This window comes from Perca fluviatilis, chromosome 23 (assembly GCF_010015445.1).
Source record: "Perca fluviatilis chromosome 23, GENO_Pfluv_1.0, whole genome shotgun sequence".
Lineage (NCBI taxonomy): Eukaryota > Metazoa > Chordata > Actinopteri > Perciformes > Percidae > Perca > Perca fluviatilis.
The window spans coordinates 7,592,859-7,615,938 of record NC_053134.1 but is presented as its reverse complement, the minus strand read 5'-3'; the positions used below and the strand labels follow the sequence as shown (position 1 = coordinate 7,615,938).

Below are 23,080 nucleotides of genomic sequence, written 5' to 3'. Positions count from 1 at the left end.
GCACAGATCTGGGGAAGGCTACACAAATTCATACGTTGAAGATAAAGAGCACAGTGGGGACCGTAATTCTTATATGGAAGAATTTGGAAAAACCAGGTCTCTTCCTACAGCTGGCTGCCGGCCAAACTGAGCAATCGGGGGAGATGGGCCTCATTAAGAGAGGTGTTTTAAGAACCCGATGGTCACTGGCCAGACGGTAGCCTCTCCTCAGTTAAAGACTTGTGAAAGCCTCCTTGGAGTGCAAAACAATAATACCGTGCAAAACTTTTGCGTCATACCCAGAAAGACTCAAGGCTCTAATCACTGGCTAAAGTGCTTCAACAAAGTACTGGATCTGAATACTGTCAGTGTTTTGTTTTCTTCTTTTTAATAAATTTGCAAATTTCCAAAATCCTTTCGCTTTGTCATTATGGGGTATTAAATGTAGAGTGATAGAGAGAATGAATATAAATGATTGTAGCATAAGGCTGCAAAATAACAAAAAGTGAAGGGGTTGAATACTTTCTGAATGCGCTGTACACTCTAAAATCTGTGGGGAAACATCATCCTTAAAAGACTCTACTGTGCAACCTCACACTGGTAAACTCTGTTCAGCTTTTATGAGGAACCCTGTGGATTCTGACACATAAACAGCAGATAATTGCAATGCAGTGGTTTGTCTCTCTTGAGCATGTACAAATATTTTAAGCCATTTTGGCTATAGATGAAGCCGTAACTCAAGCTGGAGCTTTGTGCATTGTGCAGTATTAAACTGAGTGGGTGCTGAATGACAAAGTGATACTTCCTAAGAGGTGGCGGTGTCTGCCAAAGCAAACACACCGGGGCGTGGTGCTCCCTGAGGCCATGGTTGCATGTTCAGCTCTTTGGAGGATGCTCGCATTGACAGCATCAAGTTCTAACTTACTCACTGTCAGCACTTTTTAAAACTGATGTATGTGGCACAATAATCAAACAATGATAAATTGGCTCTCTGGCCGGTGCACAGCAGACAGCGGAAATCAAAATGTGGAGCAGCAGGGAGGTTGGCGAGGTCCAGGTCATCCTGGCCATCCTGGATGTTATTTCATCCATCTCCATGACTAATACAGAATCAATTATCTCTTCCTAATGGTCCAATGGCAGGCTGCAAGCTTGCAAGATTTAGAGTTCAAATAAATCAGGGAGAAATTGTGTGCAGAGAGGTCTGTGCAGTTGCGGGTAACCAAGGCATCACAAATAAGCCAATTATCAAAGTGAATATGGATGTACAGTATCATCCAGTTGTAATAAGCATAAAACACAAATGTCAGGATGTCTTAGAAATGCTCTGTTTATCCTCTTATATGTACTAATTTTGGATTACATGGTGACTCAAGGAGTGCAACACAAAGCTGTTTGAATAACCTCAAGGACTAGGATGGTTCTGGAAAGAACACAATCCGTTTCCCATTGATCTGCGTGCACTCGGGATCCAGTGCATCTAAGGACACAGATTTTGGACTGAGCCCTGAAACACAATCTCTCCACACTCTTCAGCCCCTCATTTTAAGCACACAATTGTCTTTTGAATGACCTTGTGGTCTGTTTTACCTACACTCACAAATTGTACTACTTATTCTACTGGTTGTTTTACAGGAAAAGTGGTTGTGAGGCTTCATCAGTCTTCAACCATTCATTTTTTTCCCCCAATAGACACACATGATTTCACTTAGCTGGGTTTTAACTTTTGCTCCTCCTGTTGTCAACTCAGCATTCGTTGTCTCTAATCCCAAATATTCTCATATCCGGAGGCTAGCATCCAGTCTTGGCTAGTGATGAGTTGATCATGACAAATTTACAAGTAGCCTTGTGTCACATTTTATTGTTATCTTGAGCCAAGGAAAGATGTAAAAGGAAATGGAGACACTGGAGTCCAACAAGTGCACTGTGAGCCTCGCACTACAACGGGAATGTTAGCAGTTAGATTAAAGTGTAAAAAAAAGTGTCTTAACCATTGGAGGAGATTCTCCTGCTTTCTCAATTTCAGTCGACAGTGGAAATTCACTGAGGCTTGATTATAGCAGAGAGTGTTGGCTCAGCTGTGTGCTTTAAGAACCCATGATGTCAGAGCCTTATTTTCCTTGGAGAGACTCTCATCAGCTGCATTGTTCCAGGAAACCATGGTCTGTTCTCTGGGCAACAAAAAAAAAAATCTGCCCAAAATGTGGTCCCCCCCGTTTGCACCCACATCTCTGCAGCATGCTGGCCTCTGGCACAACTCAAGTCTCTGCAGCACAAATACACAGATATCAAACATCATGTATGGAGCACCAGTGCATCACATTTCCCTGGAACCAGAGCCTCCCCCTCTGCTCTGACAGAGAGCTGTTTGGTTTTTCTTTCCTTTATAGTTTCTATTAGAAGACGAGTGTCTGTGATGAAAGGCAGCGTGTTAATACAGGGCGAGGAAATAATGTGTTGTCCCCCGGAGGATTATAAAACAATGCTGCTACTGATGTCATAGGGCTCAGACTTCTGAGGCCTCTTTATGCACAAAGCTGTAGGCGGTGTGATTGAAATACAGCACCAGCAACTGACAGGTGATGCAAGCAGCTGACAGAGCTGATGAAAAAAACTACTCTGCAGCTTCCTCGAGTTCAAAATTTAAACCATGCACGAGGTCGGATCAAATCTGGACGCAATTACGACGGCATACAAACAAGACCGAATACAAATCAGCGACAGCACAGTCAGTAGTTGAATAAACTTTACTGGCGTCGGTTGAAGATTTGACGAGCTGTGTTGTGGAAACATAAAGATTTAGTAAATAATGTTCATGGATACCCACGGAATCACATCTGGTCCTCATAAGATCATTTGACTCTTGGCTTTTCTGCTAATGTTCTTTGTTAGAGAATTATGGTAATGATTTCTTAGAAATTCAGACCAGGGAGAAAAAATCAGTTACCAGATAAAGACCTTCACCACGGCTCAGAGTTCATTGAATCTTCACAGTGAGTGCCAAGGAAGCTGATAGAGCCCAGAAACTTTGGATCGGGTGGCATTGATTCACAGTGTGTCTCCTGTCCATATCAGTGCATTAATACAGCCTATATCAGGAGAAATATGGGAAAATGGAAGGAGAGATTATCAGAAAGAGAGAAAGAGCGAAAAAGGTTACAACAACAGAGCATGAAGCTCACAAGTTCAGTTGTGCTTCTGCTGGAACGGCCATGCCCCTGTGGACAAGTTCAGTCCTTCAGTAGAAGTCCTCGCCCTCCAACAATAATACTTACAAAATAAAGGCTGACCGCTCCAAGTAAAATCCCTTCAGCTGAGTTCAATAGCTATTATTCATGTCCCGGCTCTCCATCCCCCTGCCCTACGGCTCCTGTGATGTTAATAAGGTAAGCCTTTAGAGTCGAGAAGAGCTATGTCAACATGAAGGCCCTTTGGTTTTTGCCTGCCTCCGTCTTTTATCGTCAACTAATGATGGTGTGTGTGCTTGTCGATCAAACGTTCCCAAGGATTGATCACAGAGTTGTGGCATATCAAATTCTCCTTTAAATTAATATTTAGACATTAGGCGAAATAGCTTATGGTTTATTCGCTTTCTTGTCAGGAGTTAGATGAGAAGATTGGTATCACATATCTACATCAATCAGCCTGTTAGCTTAGCATTGCATAAAGACTGGAAGTACAGGGGATACCAGCACCTCTAAAGCTTACTAGTGAACACATTATATCTTGTTTGTTTAATCCGTACAAAACCAGTGTAAAAAGAGTTAGAATCTACAGCTATGCTAGCTGCTCTGTTAAAGGTCATCCATCCTCATCCACTTATCCCGGGTCAGGATTGATATGCTCAAAATTTCAAGTTTGTTTAACATCCGATAAAATATTTTTTCGTTTTCACCCGAGAGCGTCATCGTGTAAACAGGGCCTGGAGATCTCAACCCCCTGCAATGTTGAGCCCAAAGTTATGCCCTTGGTGAGGGTAGGAACGAAAATTGACCGTTAGATTGAGAGCTTTGCCTTCTGGCTCAGCTCTCTTTTCGTCACAACCGTGCGGTAAAATGCATTGTCCCCTCACTCCCATAAGACCTGTGGTACTTGAAGTGGTTCAATTGGGGTAAGGACCTTTACCCAGAAGTGGGCCATCAGGGCCAACAAGGCCTACTCTGCTGGCCAAGAGATTGTCAGAATCAGAAAATTATAGCATGTATATTCTTTCTAAAATATATTTATTAATTTCATATGTATTTTACAAAGTCCGTTCCCACGAGTCTATTAGGCTACCATAATTCCTCCCGAGCTCGGTTGTGCTGCTTCCAGTGCATCTCATAAATTACAGCTTTTATCCAATCAGATTTCCCCCCTTTCCGTGTGAAACATTCTACCAAAGAATTTCTAATAAGCCGTAGAGCGGCTTTTTTTGTTGTTGTTATTTGCAAATAACTTTACAAACATGTTATACATTTTCTGAACAATTCGGCATCATATACAGAGATATATATGGATATTCCATCCAGGGAACAACGGAAATCTTTGATAAAGTAAAAGATAAATAGCAATAAATAAATAATAATTAAAAACAATATCCGTAGACCGGCTTTGATTCTACTCTGAGGCCTCATTGTCGATCGTCATATTCTTTAGCCAATCAAAATTTCGAGTTTGCCCTGTTGGGCGTATTCATTGACAGGCCGACGTCGGCATTTTTCGGACCAGTTAGCCAACTAAAGCATAACTAGCATCAGCAGTAACGTTATTTCAAGTTCGTTTAGAGTTTTAGATGTAAAGTTATTGACAGAAAGGAGGATGGACTTTTTCTTCAAATGATAGGCAGCCTTGGTAAGTTTAATGGATATTTCTGCATTTTAGTAAAATGATTTTACTAGCTATTCCTGCTTGCTTTAGATAGTTGCTGCTGGTGTTAAAGGTTTGAGCAGTGTCAGTGGCCGCTGTGCCTTTGTGTGTGTGCGTGGTGGCATGTGTGTGTTGAGCCCCAGCAGCTTGGCTGGAATTTGTGGGGAATTTTTTTTTGGATTGCTTTGTGGTCGTCGTGTGAGTAAATGTGACCGGTTGTTGTGGGTTTGTTTTTGTTTCTTTGGTTATTACATTAATTTGGACTAAATGTGATGCAGCATGATGTCATTCATGATGGCTTCCATCACCTTGTAGCTATTCTTGTCCCTGCAATATTGAAACTCTCTAGGTGTTGACCTAAAAAGGAGAAGATGACTGCAATGACAGAATTGCTCTATTTTTTTTATTTATTATTGTTTTGATTGAGAGACTCGCAGCAGAAAATGACATATTGTATGTTTAAGCAGGTGTAGTCTATATACACGTTGCACTTCCGGGATTGCTCCGGTGTCCCTCATTTAGGCCGGATGTCCGTTACCTTGGGCTTTCTTTGTGTTGGCATTTTAAACTCTGGTCGATTTATGCGGGCTATGGTTAATTGCTCCTCAGAACTCTGCAAATGAAATCGAGACACCTAGCTAGACTATCTGTCCAATCTGAGTTTTCTGTTTTGCACGACTAAAACAACCTTCGAACGTACACATGTTCCACCAAAACAAATTCCTTCCCAAGGCTATTTTGCAGAGGCGGCATTATGTACAAGCTTAGCGCCGCCCAAGACGATTGTGATTGGTTTGAAGAAATGTCAATAAACCAGAGCATCCTGGAATGCTGTGTAGACTCGCCATGCTAACTCTAACACTCAGCAAGATAGCAAATAAGCGCATTTCCACAAATGCCGAACTATTCACTATTAGAAATAGTGTGCGATCAGAAAGTGTGCTTTTCAGCAACCTGGGCGGTGTTTTTTAATTGTTTTTAATGCGAGTGAAGCTTTTTGCTCGCTGCTTTTGCGTTGCTGAGCGCCACACATTTTTATTGTCCAATTGGATGAATCCAGATGTGGGTCTTCTGTGGCTTTCAATAATAAAAAATAAAATGCTGCAAGCTGCTCTTTTTTTTAAATTTAGACTTCAACAAAAAAGGCAGTGTCGTGTAACCTGCAAAGAGGTGCTCTGTCTGTCTTACTCATCCTCTTTTTTTGTTGTTGTAATAATCTGGTGTCTTGCTGCTTTCATACGTGTAACTGACCTTTGTGGATGGTCCATCATAGGATTGTTTTCAGCCATGTGCAGCCATTGATGCTATTCAGAGAAATTGACTCACTAAGACCACTCAATGGTCTCTGTCCTCTAACCTGCTGGGTTCATTTCAGCGTTTGGATTCTGAAGGAAAAGATACACAATTAATTCCTGCCCTTTGACCTCCTGTGAGCCTTTTTAAAATTACAACCCTCCATGCATCCCTTTATTTATCCATTTGAATTCATCACATCTCCAACCAGACAAAATGGAGCTATTCACCTGCTTCTCTACGAAGGGAACAGCTTTTAAAATGACAGTTGTGACCTTTAAACTGCCTGAAACCTTTGGCCGTTAAGAGGGATGCACCCCTGCAGGATACATGACAATTAATTAAACAGTTGTAAGCAAAATGCCCTCTCCCTGAATATATATAAGACAGCTGAGAGCCCGGTCACAACATTCGTTAGGTGAAAGAGAACTTAACATTGTAGACACCATGATTTCTGTCTACTCTGTCCTGTATACTCTGGTGCTGTTCTCTGAGCTGAGCAGCCACTTGGTCACTGTAGCCATGCCTGCAACTAAAGGAGAAGATGGCGTAACGGAGCAAGATGGCCTGTTCCTGGGGGATGAGTCCATGACTGAGCCCGCTGGGGTTCCTCTCTCGTACAGACGAAACCTCATGCTTGACACCAACGCGATGGATGAAGACGGAAGCCCTAATATCATAATCGTCTCAGTAAGTGTCGCATCACAGTTGTTGATTACTTTTCAACGTTTGAAGCTGTTTAAAGCTAATTACTAATTCTTTATAGAAAGTTATAAGCCATTGAAATGTTAAACGTTTAGTTGCATGTTCTGTGTATTACCCAGACTACCCAGGACACTTGTCTTTGGATGGAGAAGTTGTCAAGGTTCTCTTTCTTTTGTTATTTTGGTCAAACAACCCAGCAGTTGTCTAAAGTTACCCACTATTTGGACTACTCTTAGTTAATTTATCCCACATAAATGTATCTGGCTAGTCTCAGTTTGTAGCCATTGAACTCTGCCAATAACAGTCATGCATCATAACTATTTATTGAATGAGATTTCTTTCCACAAACAACCACAGTTCACCGTAGTTCAACAACAACAAAGAGCACATTATGTCCATCCTGTGACTGAACATTTGACCCCTTTCAATTGGTCACCGTCCTCGTGTCTACTGTTAAGTCCATATTTCATACACATCTATGAAAAACTTTTACGGCAGCGCTGGAAAGCCGGGAAATACTATTAGCTGAAAAGGTCAAATGATCACAAGCCTATAAAGATTTATTGGAATCACAGTGGGAAGAATGATGATATATCTGTGCTCTCTCAAACGTTTGGCTGCGATGTGTAAAGAGTTTATCTGGCGGTTGCGTCTCCTGTGTGTCATGAACATGGTGGTTATCTCTGCGGTAATGGGGAACAGGCAGCCATGTTGGAGAGAACAAAGCCAACTGGGCGAACCGGAGGGTGTAAGAAAACGGGCCACAGTGATATAATAAAAACGGGGAAACATATTTCTTCCATTTGGGGTTCCTGTGGCTTGGATCAGCTGGTAAAGACAGATCCAATACCTGTGCTGCAAGTGAAAAGATAATCTTTGAAAGCTGTTGCAAATTTGCTGCAACTGTGAAGATCCAGAGTTCAGATCCTGGAGCACGGACATGTGTGGTCTACATGCAATCACTAATCGATACTGTGTTTCAGGACATGGGGCTGAAAGGACACAGTATTCGTGGGCTGAACTCAGCCTTCACCCGGAGCTTTCCTCTGCTCACAGACCGAAGCTTGAGCCACCCTCCTGCCGAGCGCAGTTTGACCATTGGTCGCAGAAACACTGACGACGGCAGTAAGTATCTGCAAACCCATGTTTCTTAACCCTTGTGTTGTCTCCCCGTCGACCATGAACTTGTTATCCTTTCTGGTCAAAATTGAAAATGAACTTTTTTTGGCGCTTTTTCCGACGTTTGTTTTTCAGTGCTTTTGATGCGTTTTTTAAACCTTTTTGTCACTTTTTCCCCCAATGCTTTTCAGTCATTCTTATAATAATTTTTATGACATTATACCTCATTTTGAGTTATTAAAAAAAAGGCAGAAATTATGAATTCTTTTGACTAATAGTTAAGATCAGAGGATGTTGAGTGGATCACAGACTGGTTCATGTCAAAGTTTAGTCAGGATATAGTTTAACCATTAAAAAATGCTATAAAATTGAATTTATCAACCAAAATTCAATGAAAGTAATCATTAATTTTTAATGCATTGTTATTTTTGGGCAATTTGGTTGAAAGAAACCCATATTTCTGATATAGAAAATGTTGAAAAAAAGGGTCAAATTTGACACAAGGACAATCCAAGGGTTACTGCAAAAGAAAAGTTATGTAATGGTGCATTCATGTGCTCCTCAGATGGTCCCATTTCCCGAGTTGGGAAGTCCTTCTGACTTCGGTGTGTTCGTGAGCTCTAAGTCATAATGTGGATAAAAACATGGACGCTACAAAGAAGTGTTGTATTTGCTCAGAGCTTTTAAACAACACGATAGCTGTTTCCAGTATTTATTTGTAGTTTGAAGCTTTATATATTTTTTATATTTGTGAATATATTTCATTTCTAACTAATCTAGGTCACTTTACATGGACAGCAACTGACGGTTACAACCTAAGACTATATTACAAATTACATGTAAGCAAAAAGTTTATATGCAATTAGCAATTTCATAGTTTTTATACCACAACCCAACATTTATTTTCATCCACCATGTTTCCGTGTAATATGATGCCAACTCAGCAAGTAATGTACCAAAATTTGTTCAGACTTTCCGAGTTGTTGTTCCAACTTAAAGGGGAATTCACATGAATTTTCGCTGCCAGGAACTAATTTGTTTTGGTTATTCCGACACCACAAGAATGCAGCATAACAGCTTCCAGTTTTGATGTCAACATACCTGACCAAAAACACCTGATTCTGATATCTAATGTTCATATTTACTAATACAAGTATTCCTTACTTTCTTTATTCTTTCCTTTAGTGCTGCGGTGTATGATAGGAAGAGTGTACCGACCCTGCTGGGTAGAATAGTGCTGCCATCCTGACCTGAATGTGCTGTAAATATTTCTTCCTTCTATATGTGATCATGAAATGTAGAAAATGAGTACACAAACATGTAAAACCAAATAAAAGTTTATTAAAAGTCTGCATCATATTTACAGTTGATTTCACTGTGGAATTTTACAAGTTAAATAAACTGTACAACTAGTGATTAAATACATTCCAAGCACAAAGTAGGCCTTGTCTTGATGAAACAAAGTATACTGACCAGAAATCTCCCAATGATCTATCCAACTGACCCATTCACATTGCAGCGACACATTTCTCACACTGCTGAATGGGTAAATTAGTGTGGAAACAATACATCTCTTAGTTAATCAACAGAAGATTAATCTGCAATAATTTTGATAAGGAATTCACATAATATTTCAAGCAAAAATGCAAAAAAAGTGCTAGTTATTTCTTCTCAATAGTAAAGATTTCACCTATCTTGACATTTTATAAAATAAGAAATTAAATGAAGTTTTAACATTTTTGGGTTGTAATATAAACCTATTTAACTCTTGAGAGTGAAATGAGAAGATTCTCGTGTGTGTGCTACAAATGAAGCTACATGTATGTTAAATGCTACTATTTTACTAGTTTAGCTAGCCTTAGTTTGGAATTGGGGGGGAAACAGTTTGCCTGGCTCTGTCCAAAGTTTTAAAAATCCGCTACCTAGCACCTCTAATTTTTACTAATTAATTTATTGAAATTACATTTATTTAATTTGATTTAATATTTCTGGTACAGAAAATAATGACCTAGTTATATCTTGCTTAGCAGAGCTGGGCTAGCTGTTTAGTTCTGCTTAAATAAGGAGCTCGCTATAGCTTCATTTTTAGCGTACAGTCATCCAACTCTCAGCAAGTATGCAAATGAGAGCAGGTAAGCAAATGAGCATATTCCCCAAAAAAAAATCATAAACAGTGAACAGATTAACTGGGACTAAAAATCATTAGTTGCAGCCTTAACTGGAACATAGTGCACAAGATTTGTCAGTGGAAGAAAACAAATGAACAACATTCAGCTGCTTTGTATGAACGCCATTTGACAGAAAGTCCATAGACTGACATGAAACCAGTACAAACCCGTATTAGAGTCTGAAGAAGCTGGTTAGCTTTCCCTGCCCAGCTATCAGCTTCTTCTTACTCGAGGCCTTACTGACATTCTTGCTCTGCATTTGGACCAAGACACTAGTGAGCTGTTTCTTCTGTGGAGGCTCGTTCTCTGATCCTCCATGTTGGTCAGAATCCACCTGCTTCCTCTTGTTGCCCTTCCTCTGCATCTGAGTGCCAGTTTTCTTCCTATTGCCCGGGCCTGCACCTCTGTTTTGCACATTTCCACTTCTTGGCTCAAGAGCTGGCCCCCGCTGCACACCGCTCTGCTCCTTATTCGGGCATTCAGATGTAGACTTGGCTGGAAAGATTGAAACAAAGCAAAAGCAAGTGTGACAACCTGGTAGGGAAAAAAAAGGGAAAATGTTGTGACGAAATTGCTGACGTTAGCTGCTCGGGGAAGCGGGCTGTGTGTTTATTCTATGAAGCTGAAATTGAACATTTGTCATGTAACCTGATGGAGCCGAGCCTGAATTCCCACGGAACAAAAGACAGAAAGGGAAATGGGCAAAACGTATGTGTGTGTGTGCTTTGGGGTTTTTACTACAGGTGTGTGTGTGTGTGTGTGTGTGTGTGTGTGTGTGTGTGTGTGTGTGTGTGTGTGTGTGTGTGTGTGTGTGTGTGTGTGTGTGTGTGTGTGTGTGTGTGTGTGTGTGTGTGTGTGTGTGTGTGTGTGTGTGTGAGCAAGTTTTATAGATTCATTTAATGGCTGATTGTAAGTACCAGTCCCAGGGCTAGGGCTGGGATGGGTTCAAGGCTGGAGCTGAGAAGGTGTGTCTGGGCCTGAGTCCAGCTGTGTGGCGTCAGAGGAAACTGAAATCTATCCCGGCAGAAAGAGAACGCTGCACCGCCTGTGTTGACATTTTGAGCTTTTCTCTGCATGCAGGGGAGCACAAAAACAATGTTCCTGTAGGATTTAATGAAGTTGAATCTATACCTTCGATTGTCTCCTCCACATCAGAGCTGCACTCCCCATCCACAGCTGGGATGGTTTGGCGTTTGGGTGCTGGGTGCACACAGGTAGGGACCTGGCTGGTGCTGGGGAAGTCCAGCACACGGTTGAGTGGCAGTTCTTCATCCTTGTATGTGCACGAAAACTGGGATCGAATGACTTTGTCTCTGGGCTGGAATAAACATTAAAAAAAAAATCGTATCAATGACTCGGGCAGGTGGCCTAGGTTTCCTTAATTTTGGGTTGTTACTTCGGGGTGTGTGGAGCCAAAACAAAATCAGGGAATTTCATTCAGGGAATCACCAAAGTCATTAGGATTCATCTTTTAGGAAGAGACGCAAAAACGAGATCAAATGAATCTCTTCTGCTGTAATTAGCTAACCTATATACGTTGCTGTATTTTTTGACTACAGTATGTAACTTTTTACACAGACCAACAGACAAGGTGATGATAAAAGGTAGAGGAATCATACATCAGCCCAACTTTACACTTTAAACAGGAGAAACTGTTTCTTTAATCTTATCACAACTACATACAGTAGAGGAGCACCTCATTAGAAAGCCTTTTCAGAAGGCCGAGTTAGTTGTATGAGGGTTAGTAAGTGAATGATACCGAAAGACTACAATCTTGGCCCTGGGGCACATAGATCCACAGCTTTTCAACCACTGTTTGATCTATGCCTGTTTGGGATTATCACAATCCAAGGATTTCACCCTTCAGGCCAGTGGGCCACAGTAGGGAGGTAAAATCGGAGAGAAAAATACAGCGAGCAAAGCTGGGTGGGTCCGTAAAAGCACAAAGGGATCAAAGCCTTTGTGCTTTTCAAAAGAACTTCTTAAAAGTGCACCTAAAACAACAGCAACACTCAGAACAAGGCACACTTCAATAATGGAGCTAAAAATGTATGCTGCCATGGTTGCATGCTAATAAAACATAACTGAAACGGCTCTGAAACAATGGGAGGGAATGGAAGAGTGAACACGGCCAAACTATGACTGACGGAAAACGTCTAATCCAATTACAACAGGTGGGAGCCCAACATGGCACCGTGTGGTCAGACGGCCCTTATTCCTCCGAAGATAGCTGTCCTGAAATTACCCCTGCACACCGCCTGAACCGACGCTGGAGACACCTGACCAAGACATTCCTAAACGTACGTCCACAAGCAGGTGCAAGCAATTTCTGCAGCTTTGTGGGTTCACACGAAGGTGATAGAAGTGAGAACAGGTGCACCATTAATAGTATCACCGTCAGAGACTGATACAATCACTCTGAAATAAAATGTAGATACTGAATCATATAATCAAAAGCATCTTTTCTCAAACATCATTACTGACGTCAAAGAAGAGCAACAGTAAATTGTTTAAAAGTTATTTCTGTGTTTGGATCATTTGTGGCACCGAGACAAAAGATTTGGAAACATCCCAAAAGCAGAAACTAAATCTGTCCATCTCTGTGTGTGCCAGTTGACGTCAGTGCATGATGAAACCACTGGAGAAGTCTGGGATAAAGTCATTCAGCAGACAACAGGAAACAATAACCTTTCAAGTTCCCCTTGCTAGTCAAATTACGCGACTGATATGGCATCTTCAAAGTGAAATTGATGCAGAAAGCTTCCGTTCACCGAGTTCAGGAAGCGGCGAGCTGCCCAGGGACCATTACAGCGCACTCAAACAGGAAGGCAGCCAGATTGTGGGAAGCTAAAATGACATCTGCTAGCGCAATCAAATAAAGGAGCCATTTCACAAAATGTGCTTAGCATACATGTTCAAAAAGGAGTTTACACAGTGGAGCTGCTTCAGGTTAAAAGACCAGTCCTACCTTAAAATCTAAAGCTGGTCTTGTCAGTGTTTTGTAGGTGACTCAGCAGTTGTGGAGTGTATACAATGGTGGAAGAAGTACTCGTAAAAGTTGCAATACCTCACTCTAAAAATACTCTGTTACAAGTTAAAGTCCTGCATTCAAAATTTACTCAGGTAAAAGTATCATCAGCAAAATGTATGAAGGTAAAAAGAGTAAAGTAAGCATTAGGGTACGGAACGACCCCTTTCAGAGTGATATTATAAATATTATATTGTATTATTTAATTATTTAATATTTATTATTGAAGCAGCACAATGTAGCTGGAATAGCCCGATCAATAGTGGATTTTTTAAGTTGATACTGATATTGATATTTGGAAGTAAAAAAAACAAACCCCAATGATATAAATCAAATAGTTTTTTTGGAACATACAAAATCTTGATATGAATCCTTCATATGAGTACTTCACTGAGCATTGTGGGACAATGGAATTTTTTTTAAACAATTATCAAAGTCAATGCAACAGAACCAGAAAAATTGTCTTTTTTTTTTCCATGCGTTCTTTCGCATCAAAACCTGGCGCCTACATTACCCACAATGCAATTCAAACGTTGATGGATTGTTCGGAGATTCGGGTGTGTGATGCTAGTAGCGGCTGATGTAGCCTTGAGCTTCTAGCCTGCAGCAGAGGTGAGGAGCGGGCTACAAAGGTCTAGTAAGCTCACTTCTTTCCGACGACACACCTCCAGATTTCTTTCATTTTTCAAACTTGTAGTCCTCAGCGCCAACCCACGCCGACTCAAGTGACATCACTTGAGGACATTTATCAGATTTTGCATCACCAAGTCTTTATACGACATTTGTCACATATGCAGAAGTAGTTACCAAGACCTGCAAACAGACCTTAATGTGTAAAATCGGTTCCCCTTTAAAACAATTGGCACCAAGATAAATACTGACTTGTTCGTGCTCTCTGGTGGACAAACTATGTTATTACCTCAAACCTAGTTCATTCATTTTTGTACTGCAATTTCTTATCGTCCGGCTTAGGATGCTGGTCACAATTAAAAAAAAATAAAAATAAAAATAAAAATCTAAGGGATCCCTATCTGATTGTTTACCTTATGATATACTATACTGTAGATGTCGGCCGACCCATATGGTGGAGTAGATGTTCATGTTTTTGTCCATGTATATTGCCATATGCATGAAACAGACTGAAAACAAATCTCCCTCATGGGACAATAAACATCTGTCTAAGAAGAAGTGTACAGTAGAAAATGTAGTAAAATGAAAATTCTCAAGTTTCTTAAAAAGGTACTTAAGTAAACGTACTAAGTTAGTTTCCACCGCTGAGTGCCTGTTATGATAACTGCAAGTGCCAAATCAAGATTCAGATGAAACCATCCTCTTTGCTTGTCGTAGATTAAATTGCAACAACAAAAGCACACAAACAGTTAAGTCAGTATACTCAAAACGTATTGGCAACAAAGGCTGCATAAACACAATGAGACTGATTCTCTCACACAGATCCCAGAACAGCTGAGCTCAAAGCCAGGAAGGAAGGAAGAAAGAAAGAGATATCAGATATAGAGTCTGTTATATTGTGCACTGTAAGCAAATGGAGCTGAGCCCTGACAATAGGATAACTTATCATCAGGACTGGTTAATAGGTTGAATCCCCCACGAATAAGTGGTTTTATGCCATGGATTTAAACGGCACCCTCAAACCAACTCTAAGAGCTAAAACACAGCTGTGAAAATGGGAACGGTGGAAGTCAGTTAAGATGAGAGCTTCAGCTAAGTAAATAAATAATATAATACCAGGGAGAAATTACAGGATGTAAAGACATTATTTTCAATGTTTGTACATCTGATTCAATTTGAAGTAACTGATGGTTTGGATTTGGGGCTCTTGGACGAAGGGGCCCATGTTACCTTGGGTTTGAGCAGGTCTAGTCGGCTCTGGACTCGGTTCTTTAGAGGTTCTGGAGAACATCCAGTAGACACTTCAGGGGATCTGAGGGGCGAGCCACAATGAGAGGCAAAGACATGAGGTTTATGAAATTGAAACGCAAGGTTACATGGTCACACTAACCACAAAGTCTACCCACTACTGGCCTCTTTGTTGCAGCTTTACATAGTTGTAACGTGTAAAAAGATGTTTCTGTATCAGACTGAGCTGATGTTAGGCTTTTGCAACAAATTAGATATCAACCATTCAATGTCATGCACTTCTGACATAATGTAGGTTCCCCCCCCAACCACAGGCAGTGGCTATATATATTTTTTACATTACTATATTTATTTCAGATGTTTGACCAGAGAAATGTTCCAGTGTAGTGTGGGAGATTTTTTTCTCCATATGGTTTCAGTGGAGAGTTGTACAGCCTCATGCTGGTCTAATTGCTGTTTGAGGGGCTTTCCTACTGACACTGGTTACAGATAACGTTATAATGAGCCAAACAAGTTGTCAGTCACCTGGCGGGAACGCTGTTCTGTCATACGCTGTGACATGAGTGTGTAAACAAAACATTAAGTTGTTAAATTTTACTGGTTTAGTGATCGTCTGTGTAATTTTGACATAGTTCAACCAGAAGAAAAAGCGTTGTGTGTTGGCAGAGCGCCACCTACTGTACCGGATGTAGAGTTACTCCTGTCATTCTCCCCATTCTTCCCCGCTCGTGTACAGTATACGGGGAGAACTGGCATAACCCGGTTATTCACCAACTACCCCGGTTACTGCTGTGCATGTAAACGCACTAAGTGTCATGACTGTTTGTGCCAACCTGAACAAATTGAGGACGCAGGTCCCCTCTGCCCCACTGAGGGTGGGCTGGTCCTCAGACAGCAGGTCTGCCTTGTTCTGACACGGAGGAGTCAGCGCTTCTTCATCCAGCAGAGCCATCAGCACCTTCACAGTGTCCCGACCTCCGTATGCAGTGCAGTGATTGACCGCATAAGCCTTTGGCTGGAAAAGAAGAGCAACACAACTACAATCACTGCACTGTCAGCTCCAACAACTGATGAAGTGGTTTTTGTATAAATGTATGGACTCCAGGAGAGACTCAAAAGCCCAAACTGTAGCTGCCTGGCTGGAGAGCAGAGTTATACATTACCCTGGCAGGGCTTATCCCCGTCCCGCTTCCATTAGCAATCCCTTTCTGGATCTGGTGTAGCTGGCAGATCCTCTCCTTCAGCTCCTTTGTCGTCTCCTCAGCTGCAGTGAACACTGCATCTCCACTGCTGCGTCCCTTCACCAGCACTGCCCTGATGGCAGTCACCAGCCTGGCTCCACACACACTGAGAATTAAAACACAATGACAGTCACAATGACATCTGCTGGGAGAGCGGTATTCTGCCGTAGGTAGAGGAAAAGGTTTTGGACAGCAGTAGACTCTTTCTTCTGCGAACACACATACAGGGTTTCATCTGGATGGAATTAATAGTGTTCAAGAGTTCAGCCAATATTTGCCAACATGAATAACTCTCTCCTAGAACTGAAAACCCAGAAAAGCCAGGCCTTACTCTGAATGTCTTCAAAAGATATACTGCAGCTTCACTTTCAATTAATTGGACACTGACTTTAAGGGCTCAGAGTAATTGTTTCGGTGTTAACATCCAGTTGAGCTTTATTTCACTGTAACGCAGCTTTGCCAATGTTAACAGTTATGAAGCAGAAAATGTGCTCGCACATGCTCTGTGCTGCATGTCAAAAAATCCTAGCAACATATCACTTCTGTAAGTTTCTAACAGTCAAGTGCATTAAAGCATCGCAGTAAGGTGGAGAGGCGGTGGTCCGACCCTGACCCGGCTATGATGTGAGCGAGCAGGGCTCAGTAACAGAATCATTTGGGAAAACAGATGTTCAGTGAACAAGGGGCCCTGAACTCTCGAAGGTGTTTGTATGAGGAAATACAGTACTCCACTGAGAGCGTAAAGGCACTGCCTGTTGAAAGACACATGTTGGCCGAGTTCATCGGTGTCTCATCAGACGTGGAGCGCTCTCATCAGCCTGCATGAACTGAAAACCCTCAGAAGAGCAGCGAGAGCCGTATCCACCGCTACACAAACATCACAGTGTGTTGATATGGCTACGTTGTGCCTTCAACAGCTTCACCTCAAATGCTCGACCTTCACATGATTGAACGGCTAAATCATTTCTGATAACTGCTTTTGTTGTGGTGCCAAATGCTTTGACATCCAAATAATCTGTAATGGTATGGAGAATGATCTGTAGAGTTAAGGTTTGATGATAATTCATCAAAGAAAGAGCTCCAAACAGGCAAGTTATTTAACAAAGACGGGCTTTGATGTGGCAAAGATGAACATGCTTTAGCAATCCAAATGTTATCATGAGAAGCTTAGATGGGAGTCATTACAGGGATTTGAAGGAAATAATAACGAGCTGCAGTGGGACAGGTGGATTTTATGATCACAGGTGCACATGCCGATACACCCGGCTGTCTGACCTCTCTCCATTTGTGCATGTATAGGACCTGAGCGTGCGGGTGTGTGTATTTCAGGCCTGTGTGTATATGTTCTAACATATAAATTGTAATTTCCCCACTGGGGATCACTAAAAAGTATATTAAATCATATAAATATATTCCTACCAGAAGTAGCAGCAGGGCCCCCCCCACACAGAGCAGAATTGTATTCAATTAATAAGAATTGAATCAGCTACACCAGAGAGAGGAAACTTAAACTGAACTTGAATTGTAGGAAGATGTGAAGAAATTAGAAAAAAATCCCACTGAGTCATAAATAGTTAACAGCCATAGTTTTAGTGCATTCGCCCTCAGCTGGTAGATACCAGCATGCTCAACTTTTCTTGGAATCTCTCTATTCCTTAAATCAGCTCAGCATGATTTCTCTGGAATTGTGTGTGTGTATTAGACTACATTGAACTAAGTACAGCATTTTGTAACAATGCATTATTTGAAATGGAAAGTTGCTTGTAGATGCCTTTTTGAAATGTTTGAAAAGTGTCTCTGACTGGACCACAGACAAGAAGACTGCAGTGACTCTTAGCGGCTTGATGGTCTCCTGCTTAAGCATGAGCAACGGTTCACCAGAACAAACCTGATGAGTTCCTAGAATTTTCCATGCCTTGTGGTGATCCAAAATTGCTGTCTGATTAGGTCTGGATTTCAGAGACAATTATGATGCAGTCTTTCAAAGTACTACAGGACCAGGGCCACAAACAAATAGACATATAGACTGTCCAGTGGCATTCCATGCTTTTAAAAGTCCTTTGTGCCAGTTAGGGTCACATTAATGCATGTTGGGACATCCTGTCACAACAGACAGACAGACAGACCATACCTTCATTTGTTCACACATATATGAAGAACCAGTAGGTGATTAGCTTAGCCAGCACTTCTTTTTTTGTACAGATTAAACAAACAAGGTCAATTGTAATAATTAGTCAAATTCATTTGCGAGGCAAATTTAAAAAACTTTGAATAGTGCCAGGCTATCAGGCTATTAATTATTATTAGTAATTTGTTTTCCTTTGAGTTTTTAGTCATTCATTTCTACTTAGGGCTGGGCAATAATATCGATATGAGGCTAGATATAGTCTTACATTTTGGATATTGTAATATCATGATATGATACAAGTCCTGTATTTTCCTGGTTTTAAAGGCTACATTACAGTAAAGTGATGTCATTTTCTGAACTTTCCAGACTGTTATAGCTGTTCTATTATTTGCCTTTATACACTTACTCATTGTGTCCACATTATTGGTGATTAATTATCAAAACTCTCATTGTGTAAATATATTGTGAAAGCACCAACAGCCAACCCTACAATATCGCTGCATCAATGTATTTGGTCAAAAATATCGGGATATTTGATTTCTTTCCATATTGCTAAGCTCTACTTCTAACACTTTTACAACTTCAATTCAGAAAGCTAAGCTGGGATTTAAAATTCAGTCCTGAATGGAGCACATCCCTGCCTTCCAACATTTACAGCCGATTCTGTCACAAGAAGGGAGGCATTACCTCAAAAGCAACAGCATAAGACAGGGAGCGAGTGGGAGCCTGGATTAAGCTGCATTGTGTACCTTGGGTCAGGAATCTCTCCCAGTATTTCTTCCAGGTTGTCTAGAAACTGAACAAAGTCAGACAGGCCTTTGACATGTTTCCTCAGCGGGTCAGACTCAGCTGGAGCGTAGCCCTTCCCTCCGAGCTGGATGGCCCTCACAAAAGATGTCACAGCCTGCAAAAGCATGAAAGAGACCCAAATGGTGTGAGAGGATTACTCAGAGTTTTTTTGTAAAGTGTGTGTAGGAGCCATATGGGTTGTTTTCCTCCAAGCCACAGGGGGCATGATATTGCCTTGTGTTGTCAAGGCTGAGGCTGGCCTTGGGTAATTTCTGTTCCTGTATTGATGCAAACAGGCGTTGTTAATTGAAGAAGAGGAGCAAACAGTTTTTAACTGTGCTCGGATTATGTCGTTTATGGGACTTTATAGGACTTATTATTTATTGTAAGTGAACGCTGTAAGGACACGGAAAATAAATGACTTTAGAAACCAGCAGTAAGTATAGGCCATAATCACTACAGTGTGAATACATAATTGCTAAAGTCTAAGCATGATGATGATGATGATGAATAATTTTATTTTGGTTAACATACATGAAAGAAACAATCATTTCCCACAATTTGCCACCATAGCTAACCGAAAAAGGAATAGGCTGAATCCTATCCCATGATCCCTATAGAATCACCCAGAAATCCAACAACACTAAATGAAACCAAATACTTCAGTACAATCCTAAACACATGCCGGGTGTGGATGTTTCTTACCAAGAAGAGAGAAGTGTTGTTGTTATGTGCAGCATGCTTTATGTCGGTAAATGCCTGACGTCCAAGAGTGCGACTAGGGACGTCAATGGTTAGCGCCAGCGCCATGTCGTTCTTGGCATTCACAAGCAAATTCAGATAGGAGCAGAAAACCCTTCTCACTGCCATTTTTACCTATTGATAATAGATCAAATAAACAAGTATCATTATCATTTTGGTTAGAAAACATCTTAAAAAAAAATCAGTTAAGGAGTTAGATGAGAAAATTGACTAACCATTCTTAAATCTGTCTGCTAAACAGGAAGCTGCAGCGGGTTTGCTTAGTTTAACAAAAAGACCTGGAAACAGGCTTAACCCTTGTATTGTCCTTCGTGTCATGGGGACTTGGTTAGTTTATTTACATTTTGTATTAGCCTGTCCAAACGTGTTCGATCATGCCACAGGTCTTTGGGACCCCCCCCCCCATGCCAGTTCACGTGAAATAACATCACATAGTATGCGAGGGTCACCGGGGGACCCGAAGCTCAATGCCAGGCCAATGCAAAAACATCAAATAAACTGAACGGGTTCCGGGGACCGGAAGGACAACACAAGGTTAAACAGCTAGCCTGGCTCCTCATTTACAAAATGTATTTCATGGCTACGACCAGTTGCCAGGCAACAAGCAGAGACTGCAGTAAGTTATGGATCCCAGCCCAGAAATAGCAAATTGTCATTTTTACACTTCGGTTATTGTGCTGATTAAACAAACGAGATATAGGTTGTGCGTTAGTGAGCTTTAGGAGGTGTTTGAAGGCATCTTTAGTTACCTTTTGACAGAGCCAGGCTAATGGTTTGAGTCAGTTTCCAGTCTTCCAGTGTGGTATCGGTTGTCTTATCTAATTCACAACCAGAAGGGAGATAAAAGGTATTTCCCAAAATGTTGAACTATTCTGTTAGTAAAACATTTGGCTTGAGGCCAGTCCAGGTTGTGCTTATAAACTACCAAAAACGGACAGTAGCTTTACTGCCGGAGTAAAACCACTAAAAACAGCAGCTGACAGCACATATTAAACTCCAAAGTGCAGCAGCAAGCCTCCACTTAAAACTCATAAATTCACAAGTGACAGAGAAGAGTGGCGGAAAGAGAGACTCTGTTTCAGAAGCTCTTGTCCAGTCCCACATTGTGTTACTTTAAACATCTGCCTTGTAATTGAATTCGCATTGCGCTCTTAAATCTAAGTGATATGAAATAGAGTTCCTGTCAATAAGAGCAGGATGGATTCCAGACAGAAATTAAAGTACTCTGAAGACTGGGAAAGTAAATGCATGGATTATTGCCAGAGGGAGAAAAGGCATTTCACTTTCCTGAGAAAAAAAAAAAAAAAACAACTTTATATGAGGGTAGAGGGCAAAGGGGAAAGAGGGGTTTCTCATGGTGGTTTATGAAATAAATAGCACATTTTATTGTATGAAAGCAGGATTGGGCGTACCTGAGAGTTGCAGGGTCTGCTTTTACTAGACGGTGTTGATGGGACTGAAGAGTCTGGTAACTCTGAGACATCCGTGTTACCTGATAAAAACTCAAACAGCTGGATCTTGGCAAAAGAATAAAAACGTAATTAGAGAGATACATTGATTGACCTTATCTCTAACTCAGAAGCCAATCTGATCATCCACAATCAACATCATCAGTCTGATTTCAACCAGCTCGTGCTCACCGGACTCACAGGCTCCTGTGGGTCTGAGTCCACTAAGCTCAGCTGTTTGTACATGGAGAGGATATCAACCAGGTCCACAGTGTTGGAGCGTTTCAGGAAGGATTCGTATGTCTCCAGGATGAGATCATAGTTCTCCAAGCGTGCAATGTTGGGGGGTGGCAGGTGAAGTTTGTCAAACAGTAAGTGTTTCCAGGCCATCAGGACATCACTCAGAGCCACTTTGAACTCTCCGCTGTGCTGTCACAGGAAGAGAGAAAACAGTGAAAGCAGCAGCCATAATTACTGACGGCCTGGAACCAATCAGTTCAAAAGCAGAAGGACCTTTTCCCGCTTTCCAAAAATGGGCCATGAGTGGTCTGAGCCGGAACACTGCGGTAATGTCATCAGTTATAGACGTGATGACAGTCAGCCTGATGGTTCAATTGAATTATGCCATGATGATGATGATGATGATGATGTGAACTGGGCTCGTACAGCTTTGTTTTGGGGCCTGCCGGATAACTTACAGCAAGAAAACAGTATACTAACAATGTTCTATTCCTCTTCTTTTAAAAAAGTGTTAGTTTTCATCTCTTTGCAAGGTGCCTAAAATTAGCAGCAAAGCAGAGATCCCTCATACAGCTTAAATAAGTCCCCCAAAAGGTGTATACGATTATCAGTAGCCACAGTGTAAGTGGTCAGTTTATGTTGCGTAGCTTTTAGATAAATGCACTTGCACTTTTTGCACCTTGAGGGACAAAAAGTATTTTGAACTGAATCCAACTGAAGAGAATTATTAAATGATAGAAATGAACTGTTACCTGCTTATTAACATCTGCCATGGCCAGCTGCAGCAACATCAGCATGCCATCAGCTCCATGAATGGTGGTCCTCTCAGAGTGTAAAACCCTGTGGCACTCTCTCCTGAAGACTTTAACCATCACCTTCAGACGGTCTCCTACAGCTTCCATGTTCTCCTATAAAGCAGCAGTAAAGGAAATTACTCCTTAACAAATATGTGAAATCACTTTACTCTAGTTTCTCTTAAAACATGAGGTTTAATAAACCAGGTTGTATGCAGAAAGCCGACTAGAAATCGACTTTTAAGGAGCAAAATAAAGCCATTGGACTTTGAAGTAAAGACAAAAGTAATCTCTTAACAGGTTGTTTAAAATGTCTTTCCTTTTTCATCGAAAGGAAATCCTTGATTCGTTGGCCTCAGTGGCACAATGGTACTTTAGTTTTAGTAACTTAACTTACTATTTATTTCAAAACACGTATCACGATGTGTCTTTATGTCAGCTCCCACACGATGCACAGATATAATTAAGAGTATCAAATGTTGATGGCTGCACTAAATCACGGACAATGTTAATTTAATGGTGCAAACCTCTAATATTGTAGCAGTCTCCGAGAATACACGTCCACGACAAAAAGCAGTTTTGAATTTTTAAACTGCCGATGACGTTTAGTACCTCCTGACCAATCAGCTTTTAGTAGACAACAATGGGAGCGATAGATTA

At 41.2% G+C, this 23,080-nt stretch overlaps 3 protein-coding genes across 4 annotated transcripts in view; 2 read left to right on the top strand and 1 right to left on the bottom strand.

Moving 5' to 3' along the window:
* The first annotated feature begins 4,690 nt into the window (after positions 1 to 4,690).
* Positions 4,691 to 23,080, top strand: part of nup37 (nucleoporin 37) — a 32,514-nt gene continuing 14,124 nt past the window's right edge. The window contains exon 1 of the mRNA XM_039792176.1: positions 4,691 to 4,812. The gene's annotated coding sequence lies outside the window, so the exon portion shown is untranslated. The remainder of the gene's footprint in view (positions 4,813 to 23,080) is intronic.
* pmch (pro-melanin-concentrating hormone) lies at positions 6,332 to 9,296 on the top strand. Its single transcript, XM_039792177.1, has 3 exons — positions 6,332 to 6,810; positions 7,809 to 7,950; positions 9,130 to 9,296. Exons 1-3 carry the CDS (start codon positions 6,568 to 6,570, stop codon positions 9,177 to 9,179), a joined length of 435 nt encoding a protein of 144 aa, XP_039648111.1. The 5' UTR covers positions 6,332 to 6,567; the 3' UTR covers positions 9,180 to 9,296.
* LOC120553589 (PARP1 binding protein) lies at positions 10,101 to 23,060 on the bottom strand. Of its 2 annotated transcripts, none has more exons than XM_039792172.1 (11): positions 22,948 to 23,060; positions 22,379 to 22,534; positions 21,579 to 21,815; positions 21,351 to 21,455; positions 19,882 to 20,052; positions 19,137 to 19,291; positions 16,182 to 16,365; positions 15,852 to 16,033; positions 15,001 to 15,082; positions 11,244 to 11,430; positions 10,101 to 10,607 (listed from the first exon to the last, which is right to left on the bottom strand). In XM_039792172.1, exons 2-11 carry the CDS (start codon positions 22,526 to 22,528, stop codon positions 10,285 to 10,287), a joined length of 1,776 nt encoding a protein of 591 aa, XP_039648106.1. In that variant the 5' UTR covers positions 22,529 to 22,534; positions 22,948 to 23,060; the 3' UTR covers positions 10,101 to 10,284. The 2 variants fall into 2 exon arrangements, with proteins under 2 accessions (XP_039648106.1, XP_039648108.1); XM_039792174.1 differs by lacking the exon at positions 22,948 to 23,060 and adding an exon at positions 22,818 to 22,941.